At 42.6% G+C, this 10,604-nt stretch overlaps 1 protein-coding gene across 1 annotated transcript; it reads left to right on the plus strand.

Annotated features, from left to right (window-relative positions):
* Positions 1-5,358: 5,358 nt before the first annotated feature.
* LOC117774483 (LIM/homeobox protein Lhx1-like) lies at positions 5,359-10,247 on the plus strand. Its single transcript, XM_034606952.1, has 5 exons — positions 5,359-5,956; positions 6,729-6,949; positions 7,202-7,476; positions 8,219-8,375; positions 8,650-10,247. Exons 1-5 carry the CDS (start codon positions 5,787-5,789, stop codon positions 9,042-9,044), a joined length of 1,218 nt encoding a protein of 405 aa, XP_034462843.1. The 5' UTR covers positions 5,359-5,786; the 3' UTR covers positions 9,045-10,247.
* The last annotated feature ends 357 nt before the right edge of the window (positions 10,248-10,604 follow it).

The raw sequence follows: 10,604 nt of genomic DNA on the forward strand, positions 1-10,604 counted from the left end.
AACCCCGCCCCTCTATCCCCTTATCCCTCCGCTTCCCCCAAATGTACACACAGGCACGTTCCTTTCTGTCAACGCCGCCTGCATGCGCCCCCCCCCCCCCACCCACCCACCCCCGGCCACTCCTGATAACTGACAGCAGCTGCATTGATGAGCACAATGCGTGGGACAAGGCAGCTCAGCTGGGCCCACTCCCCACTTGACACTGGTTTGACCTCTGGCATGAGAGACGTCCTCCCAGAAGGCTGCTCTGCTCTATAGCCTCGCACAGGGTGTCTCTCTATCTCCTCTTCACACACACACACACAGCTCCCGGGCAGGGCAGGACACAGACACACACACACACACACACACACACATCGCAACGGGTGCATCCCCGGGTCAGTCAGGTCAATTAAATTCAACTTGAGGATAAATTATTTGTAAATTATGTACAGAAAAGGAAGGGATGCACAAGATATGGTTGGAAACAGTGGAGACTTTACTCATTCATTCATACCAAGATCAATATTTGCTTGTTTTCTTTCTTCCAGTGACTCATGGATCGCTTTACAGTCTCTCCATTGTGCGTGGATCTATATTTACCCTCCTTGCACACACACTTACGCTGTGTGCACAGGCAGCATCAGCGGCGTATTCCAGTAGGAGTGAGCGTGAAAGGCCTCGTAATAGCTCTCCTCCCTCGAGGGGCTGATGACACCAAGGAAACTAAACAGAAGTTGATGGTGTGACAGAGCGGTGGGGTGGAGGGGGCGAAGAGGTGGTGGAGGGGCGGCTCATCGCTCCCGTCTGCCATTCAGCTCCTTTACAACTTTACAAAATAGCCTTTTAATTTGCTGCGGCGTCTGAGGTGTCTGAATTGTGCCTGCATCAATCACCATCATCACCCCAGGGCCGGAGGCCCACACCGTCCCCTGGGCCCTCTCACTGAACGGCCCCCTCAGGCAGATCACTCTCTCTCTCTCTCTCTGTCTCTCTCTCTCTAGGATTCCCTCTCTGTGCATCCTACTCATGCAGACACCGCAACGCTGCTTGAAACCTCACCACACGCCACTATCGTTTCGCCAATCTCGATAATCAAGTGCTGTGCATGAAATGACCATCTCAATGCATCAGTACAGCTCGAGACTATCTGAGGAACAGTTTTTGTTCAACCCCAAAAAAAAGACCAATGATCAGCAGGAGTGATTCCTCTCTATTCATCATAATAGCTGTTTGATTATACACATGGGAGATTTTACATGAGCTTAATTTAGACGACTCTCTCTGGGAGGAATGAGGATATGATTTAGCAGAGTTATCTCCTCTCCCTCTGTGTCGCTGCAGTGGTAAAGATGAGGAGCAGTGTAAACCATCGGCAGTAAATTCATAGGTGTTTGACTGATGAAGCCACATGTCTGCATGAGACCACAATCCCTGATATGAGCAGGCAGGTCAGCGTAGGTGGTCACTGCGGATTACTCCTCTCTCTGTGGCAGTCAGTCTGCACTGATGGGATTTACTGGTCCAGTAATGTATGTTTGGCACGTGGAGGAGCCACCTGTCTGCCAGAGTGTACATTTTGTCACCCTTTGTAAATGGCATCATCTTCAGCCTTTTGTTTGCCACTGTCAGATGGATAATAACCAGTCATTAAATATGACCATGAGGTGTTTTTCTATCTGACAGGTATGCATTATGTTAATTCAGTCAAAGATAGGCCGTCCAGAAACAGCACTGCAAACATTACACTTGTGAAGGTTTTGAGGTCAGTGGCTGAACAGAGGAGGTGCAGATGAATTCTTCCTTTTCCATGACATTAATTTTAAACATTGCTTAATGTTAAAGGCGGACTACTGGTTAGTTAAACCTAATTCTGGTCAGGTATTGCTAAAAACGAATAGGTCTATTACAACTGGAATGAATTTGAGGTGAGCTTTGAAGACATTTTCACTTTTCATTGTATAGTTTTATTTTGGATGTGGTCTTACAATATATTCAGCTTAGCTATAATTAAAAAAATCTGTATATGTGAATTAAAACTAGAATAGCACTAAGTAGAGCTCATACCCCACCAAGGCCCAAAAGTCCCCATGAATTCAATCAAGCTGCACCAAATTTCACACACTAATAACTATCAGTTTCCTAAATGTGTCAATCTCACAATGTTAAAGAAAGTGGAAAATAAAACTTCTAGATTGTCCTTTGAAACAGATCTGCACCAAAACGTATAATGGGTTCTTCCCTGACCCATACCACACCCTTAACAAACATACACACAAACCAACCAACAAACAAACTGAGGTGAAAACATAATCTCCTTAGCGGAGGTAACAATTCTGCAATGCTGGAGGGTTGGGGCATGCATGAACCAAGGAAGTACCCATTTAATTTTGGAGTGGATCAAACATATATATTCTTTATTTTCTTTAATGCATGCCTTAGAAAAGGCCTTCGCCTTAGTAGAGGTCTCAGAGTTGCTGAAATAATGCCTTTTAATGTTGCTGTATCCTTTGGGCAAAAAAAGAATTCGACCACCCCTGGAGATCAGAGTAAAGTTGCTCAATGTCCTCAAGCTTAAATGTATTAAATGTATCCTGAATTTACATGAGTACAATGGCAGTTGATAAATGCATAAAACATATACTGGTACAACTGAATAAAGCTGGTTGCATATTGAGAATGAGTTATAATAAAAGGGGTTTATATATATTTATATATATATATTTATTATTTAAAGTAAGGTATCAGAAACTGGCTTCCACTTCCACACAATTTAAACATCTGAAACAAAAACAAAAAGTCTCAAAAATGTAATCTTCAGCTGAGCTTTAGCGATGCTGAATAAGACTGAACTAAGGTCAACAAAATGCCAGCCAAAAACCTGCTCAACCAAATGGTACAGACGCTCATTTAAAGTCAAAGTAAAGCGAAACCGGGAACAAACTGTGTCTTTGAGTTAATAATCTACCTTTTTAATTAAACATTTTGTAACTATAATCATCATCAGTTAAACACTGGAGATGCCTATAAGCTGTAAAGGCCACTGTTTTTTTGCATCAGGGAGCTCCATGAGCTTAGGTGTTACCCTCCTCTCTGTAACTTGCACTGCTTCCTAATCTCTTTTAATTGACTTTAATTAGCATCTAGTAATTAATTTTGTTGTCTACATATTATTTGTATGAATATTCCCGGTGGGTGGTCTTGTTCATCTCGTCAGGGCCAATTAGCTGCAATTAACAAATACTAATGACATGCTTTCCTTTCTTTTTCCCAATCCAAAACAAACAGCCTGCACCCTGCCAGATTCCAGCGCTGCACTGAGACCTCTCGTGTGCTGGAGTGATGCTGGGGGCCAGCTCGCTGGGCCAGGCTCTAATCAACACCTCTCATGGTGAGACGCAAACCCAGAAGGAGACACTTATCCACACCATTCACCACTGAGATAATGGCTCTCACCCTGGTCCTTTCATTGTCACATCAGAGATCAGATTGAAGAGACAGAGTTGATGTACGAGAAGCCTTTAGTATCATTATTGGTCATCTGAGGTCTGTCCTCAGGGCAACGTGGAGCTCTGTCTGTGTTTTCTGTTTGGTTTTGCACTGATCCAAACACACCTTCAAATGGTAAATAAAACAAAAGATATTGGCACTTTCACTTTTCTAATGCAGTTCAGCTGTCCCCTGTAGTCTGTGCCCCTCTATAGTTCAGTGGCAAATCAGAGAAAGACAACAAAAAAATACAAGTGACAGAGCAAACAGAATTACAGAAAATGCCTGGGGCTGTGCTTTGTTTTGCGTCTTCTAATTGTCTTTGCAAATACTGTCTTTCCTTTATGCTAACATTATGAGGCATCATCCACTATTCAGAGTGACTGCTGATTCTCTTTGCAGAGTTTTACTAGTGTTTAGAAATGCTTTAAAAGCACATTAGCCTGCATGCAGCAATGTTATCAGCTTCTTTCCAGATCTATAGCTGAAAGGCTGACAAAAAATATAAACTCAAATCATTCAGCACAAGATGTCTGCTGATGTTGTATTCGTTGTAGTCTGACTGTGTCCTGTCAAGCAAAAGCATCATAAAGAAGAACAACTCGTACAAAGAAGAAGAAACATGGAAATTATGAGCTCATTGAGTAAGACTTTCATTGACAAATGCCTTGTTTGTTTGTTTTTAACAACACACAAACATGATGACACACTAGTATATATTGGAAATTTGGTGGGGGAGTTGCATACTTATTTTTATGTATTAACCTCCATTTTTTTGTCATAACACATTTCTGATATTTAGACAGTAAAGAGGTCCAATCAATGGCTCCATACTTTTTCTTGATTTTGTTCGATTATTTAATTGATTTGGAGTTATTGGTTTGGCACAAATCAATGCAACCTCTTTATGTTTTCAGACGGATCTAAACAAAAAAAAAGAACCAGTGTTCAAATACTTTGTACTTTCCGGGGGGGGGGGGGGGCATTAATAACAAATATCAACTCCTCCACTTATTTTGATTGTTTAATGTCTGGGTCTTTTTTTCCCCCTGTGTTATATCAGGGACCAGCAGAGCCTGGAGCCAGTGTGGGAAACGCGCTATCTCTCCGCGCACAGCAACACCAACGCGGTGCGATAAGATCTGCGAGAGGCCTCCTATCAGCCGCAGATTATAACCATTAGTGACCCTTGTCCCTTCACACCAAATGAAGAATAACGCCACATGGGCCACAACATTAATAATCATTGTGGTGAGGAAAAAAAGGAGCCTGTGTTCAGTGCACGTCCATGTGTCCACACTGCTGCTGCTGCTGCTGTAGGGACAGGCCCTGCACGCTATCTGATGGAGTCTCATTCTAACCAGGCCTGCTCCGGGAGAAATAATTTATTCATGTGATATCATCAGTGACTCTTTTTCTTCACACTGGTACTGACTGAAAATAAAAACAACAGTTATTGTTGAAATAAAGGACGTTAGTTGTTATCTGCGATAAACAGTTGGCTGAGAAGCCTATTGATTTCTTGAGGATTTCCCCCCCCCACACATTTCTTTTAATCTGAAAAAATATTTTTACGAGACATCTTATTGGTGGAGTCATCAGTCTATTTTATTTTATTTGTCTATTATTATTTTAGTCTATCTTATTGTTTTATATTATTCTAGGTTATTGATTTATTTTATTTTATACATATATATACCTTTACACACCCTAATACTGAAGTTCGTTGGTTTTAAAAAATTCCAACGTTTTATTTTATTTTATTCTAATAGTGAAGTGCACATTGGTGTGAGCTGAAACGTCCTCCCATAGGTGTTTCCTGGCCCTGACGTCACACTCTTCCCCACAGCCAATAGGCCGAGCCTTAAGAGGTGCGCTCATTTCCACGTTTCTCCCACACTGAGCTGCTCGCAGCGTAAAGGGACACAAACAAAGCTCAGCGCACCGATGGCGCATTATTTTCCACTCCTCGGGATATATTGAGTTTTTCGCACTCGCCACCAATGGGTACATAGTCCTTTCCCCCCCCCCCTCCTTTTGATTGTACCCATACATTCGGATCATGATCCCCAGCCTGTGATCTTTGCTGCCTGGTGTTGGTTTCCCCGCTGCAGCTGACCCTCTTGTTGTTTGGATCTGCCACAGCCACATGTGGATCGTTGTCGGAGCGGCTGCGTTTGACCTCGCGGATGGTGATGTGTTCACTCTGAGATCAGCTTGGATGCATTTTGGATTCGCTGGATCGTATATATACAGCCAGGCTGACGCGTCGGGGGACAGACGCAGCGTGTTTACCAGGGTGGGGATAACTCCGGAGGATGCTGCAGTGTGCCAGCTGCGAGAAGCCTATCGTCGATAGGTTCCTGCTCAAAGTCCTGGACAGACCGTGGCACATCCAGTGTGTCCAGTGCTGCGAGTGCAAATGCAGCCTGACCGAGAAGTGCTTCTCACGCGAGGGGAGGCTGTACTGTAAGAACGACTTCTTTAGGTGAGCAGCCGAGAAAAAGAAAAGAGAGGAAAATCACTGAGAAAATGCAAATTTGCTGCAAATTTTATTTCTGTTTAGATAATTAGAAACAAATAACACGTGGAATTTGCTCCTGCAAGGTAAGCTGCAAAAGAAAATAGAAAAATGCATTAATTTAAGATATAGTTCTCCTGATGGGACATAAACTATGGCTGCTGATAGTCTACATGTTTGAGACTATATGAGTATTAGCTTTATTTCTAGAATCACAAAAATAATTAAATGCAGGGGGAAAAAATGTAGAATTGTTAATTATAATTTTATGTTCCATACAATTTGATATGACAAGTGGCATTGGTTCTGTGTAGTATTCAAACTTTAATTGGCCTCAACATTGTTCACCCAAGTAACAAGAAAAGTGGAAAAGGAATAAAAAAAAAAAAGGTTGATTTAAAAACGTTAAAAAGATGGAGGGTGGGTTTAGTATATGTCCCCTGCACCCATTATCGGACCATTCAAATCCCAGTAAAGTCATGGACGCAAATGATTCACCACCAAAGCGCTTTTACTTAGGCCTGCAAAAATAACCAGAGTAGTGGCTGATGGCTAATTTGGTGTATTTGACGATCAACGGACCTTATCCAACAGCTCCTGGTGTCTTTTGAGACATCTGGCCTGTTGTATCGCTTGTGCCAAACTGTAAAACCTGCAGAAACCCCCCCCCCCCTTTGAGAGTCATGATCACATCCCACCTACATGCACTGACCGCCCCTCTCCCTTTTCGAACATCCAGGCGATTTGGGACCAAGTGTGGCGGCTGCGCTCAGGGGATTTTACCCAGCGACCTGGTGCGCAGGGCCAAGAGCAAAGTGTTCCACCTGAACTGCTTCACCTGCGTGATGTGCAACAAGCAGCTGTCCACGGGAGAGGAGCTCTACATCCTGGACGAGTTCAAGTTCGTTTGCAAAGAGGACTATCAGAACAACAACGGCAAGGACACCATCCTCCTCTCAGGTATGGGCCTATATGTAACAAAAAAAACACCATAATAATAAAGGCAATTTTGTATTTTGTGTTTTAATTCATTATTATTTTCTAAATCAAACAATTCAAAAATACTATTATTAGTAGTAGTATTTTTCTAAATCAAATTATAATTATTTCATATTTATTTTCTTCTGTATTGATGATCTGCTTTAAATGTGTGGTTTATTTCTATGGGGTTTTGCGGGTGCATGATTGAATCCGTCTTTATTCTCATGACAGTCACGACGTCCAGCGACCCGAGCCTGTCCCCGGACCCCCAGGATCCGCAGGACGACGGGAAGGACTCGGAGACGGGACCCTTGTCCGACAAGGACGGGGCCGGCAACGAGAACGACGAGCAGGGCGCCGTCGGGAAGCGACGCGGGCCGCGCACCACCATAAAAGCCAAGCAGCTGGAGACGCTGAAGGCGGCTTTCACGGCCACGCCGAAGCCCACCAGGCACATCCGGGAGCAGCTGTCGCAGGAGACGGGCCTGACCATGAGAGTCATCCAAGTAAGAAGACGAGTAGAAAGAAATAATAATAATAATAATGGAGACAAACTGGGATAAAAACGTTAAAAACAAAGTGTTTGTTATATGCCATGTGACCCATTTGCACGCATTATCGGACAGCCATCCAAATCTAGCCAAACAGGTCCCTCATGGCAGAGAAGAGTCAAGGACCAAATTATTCACAACCAATGCGCATTAACGACCTTTCAATGGACACTAATCATCAGTGTAGTGGCTGATGCCTCTCAGCATTTGCATCTTGCAGACACCCTGAGAGAATCCGTCCTCATCCTCTGCCGATTTTCTCATTTTTCTTCCTTCCACATTTAAAAAAAAAACCCAAACAAATTCAGTATTTTTAACCCCTAATCCTTGCTCCTCCCATGACGCACATATATCACACCTATTAAACACAGGAGTCACTGAGCTCTAAGGTCCATGTAAAACGCTCCCTGTAATAAATTGGAAATGCCTTAAAGTAAATGGTGTTTCAGTGCGCAGAGCATCGGTTCGTGCCAAAATGTACTTTTTACGCACAGGATATTTCCGCACCAGAATCCAGGCCATTAATTAGACTTACAAAATAAATATTATAGGCCTATTTATTTCTGAGATTTCAAGATAACGTCATCAAACAGGGCTTTTACAGCTCTGACAAGTTGCTGCTGTCTGCTTTCCCCGCTTGTCTCCTCCTTGCTGCTCGCGGTCTCTGACCCTGGCTTGTTCCCTGTGCGTCCTGAAGGTCTGGTTCCAGAACCGGAGGTCTAAAGAGAGACGCATGAAGCAGCTGAGCGCACTGGGCCCACGGAGGCACGTGTTTTTCCGCGGTACGAGGAGGATGAGGGCGCTCGGGGAGCGACTGGAGCCCGGAGAGCTCGGACACTTCTCTTATTATGGAGGTGAGCCACAGTATTTGTTTAGGGGGGGGATGGTGAGTTTCCTGATTTGAAGTTGATGGTCTTTTGATGAACAGGCTCATTAGAATATCAATGAATGAAATTTGCTTATTTTAATGTAATTCACTGTAAGTCATTTATTGAAGGGGGATTTCTGTTATTTAAAAAAATATATAAATACAGATTAAAAATTTATTTAATCATTTTGGTTTTGTGTTTTCTCTTTAAATTCAGACTTGGGCACTAATTCACACATTTGTATTTTTTATGAACACAGATTATGGTGAGTATTATGGCTCAGGAGGGAATTACGAGTACTACCAGGGCCCACCTTCCTCCCAGGCTCAGACTCCAGCAGACCTGGGCTTCGTGCCCTCCTCTGTCCCCGCCGGCACCCCGCTAGGAGCCATGGACCACCATCACCACCACCACCACCACCATCACCCGGGCCACCACTGTCCGGGGGAGGTGCAGTGCTTCTCCGACCCGGCGGCCCATCACCCCGTGGACTCACCCAGTCCGGAGCCCAGCGGGCCGGGCTCCATGCACAGCATCTCCAGTGAGATGTGTGGGCCCAGCACGCCCTACACCACTGTGTCCCTCAGTGACAATGGATACACCAACCAGCTGTCACAGCCCTCCTCAGAGATGAGTGAAGGCACTGTCTGGTGATGCAGCTGAAACTGCAACTACAAGGCACACTTGGATTTTGAAGGCAAATCAGTTCTTTTTTTTTTGTTTGTTTGTTATAAAATGCACTTTTTAATTTATCTATTTATTGATCTATTTATTCTCTAAGTTATTTACTTTATATATTACATATTTATTTGCTTTCATATCTGCTAAGCTCTCTGTATTTATAAAATCTCTATATTTGTATGTCGGTATGATTGTTTATTGACCAGCCGATTAACAGTTTGAATTCGACTCATTACATCCGTAATGCTGGGCTACACAGATCAAGCAATAAACAAACACATTTATAGTTTGCAGGAAAAGTGGGTTTTTTTCAGTGATTGCAGGAGAACTTCTGCAACGTATTTGACTTAAAAATGTTAATGTGAAGGTGCATGGCAGCGGTTTTACCACGTTTCAGTGTTTTACTGACGAGCAGCACCCTCTCTCTCTACACGAGTTCACACGTAATAAAAGATTTCATCATTTAATAACAGATTATGATTGTGATGTTTAATAGGTTTGACCGAAAACCTCTCTCAGGACCGTGGACGCATTTGTTTTTGGTCTTTTTCTTTTATTTATTTGCCAGGCATGTTCCTTTTTAATTATTTGATTGTCGACACACGTTTGCCTTCAAAAGGATACCTTTATAAATCTGCAAATTTTATATGGAATAGAAAAATGATTTGACTTTCACGTGACACAAGTCCAATCTTATATATGGAACAATGGACAATTGTACAGAACAGTCGGTTGTTTACGTAAAGCTCCAGTATGCAGGGGTTTGAATTTCAGCTGTATATAAAAAGAAACCCCTCTTGATTCAGACTCAAAACCAAATTTTTGTAGCTGTTCTATTTCTGTGGTCGCTCACTGTGGTAGTTTGTATTATGTCCTCATTGAAAATAAAAAAAACAGAAAATACTAATAAACTGTTGCCAAGTGACAGCTCTCTTCTAATTCTCTGAGGATGTCTGAGTAGAACATGGTTTTTCCAATTTAGCCAAAACATCTGAGACCCAAGATTCTTTCTTTGAGTGATAAAAATGTCAAATTATTCATATTGAAGTCTCATGTGCCGCCAACAGCAGCATCACTGTTTTTCATGAGATAATAACGTGATTGTACAAATTCATTTTGAGGGACTGGTGTGTTGGGCGATTCACTGTATAATAAAACACATCATTATTGTTGGATTAATGATTTGGGAGGTGAATTACAGTACTTGTTCATTCAAGTGTGAGATTGATATAGTTTCCTGATTTATTGGAATGTGAACGGACAGGAGTTGATGGAAGCATCTGTTCACGGATCAAAATGTGAGGGTTTCGCTGCAGGACACAGATTTTATAATTTCACAGTGCAAGTTAGAGACCCCCTTATCTGAAAGCTGCTGAAAAACAGTAACTTTAATCAGCAGCACTCAGTTATTGAAGACTATACTAACATAGAATTTAACACCCATCTCACAGTAAATCATCAATTTATACAATGATTTGAAATAATCCTTGTCGCTGCTATTGATTATTAGAGCCCCAGTAAATATTTATATGC

The sequence above is a fragment of the Hippoglossus hippoglossus genome, chromosome 14 (genome assembly GCF_009819705.1).
Source record: "Hippoglossus hippoglossus isolate fHipHip1 chromosome 14, fHipHip1.pri, whole genome shotgun sequence".
NCBI classification, from domain to species: domain Eukaryota; kingdom Metazoa; phylum Chordata; class Actinopteri; order Pleuronectiformes; family Pleuronectidae; genus Hippoglossus; species Hippoglossus hippoglossus.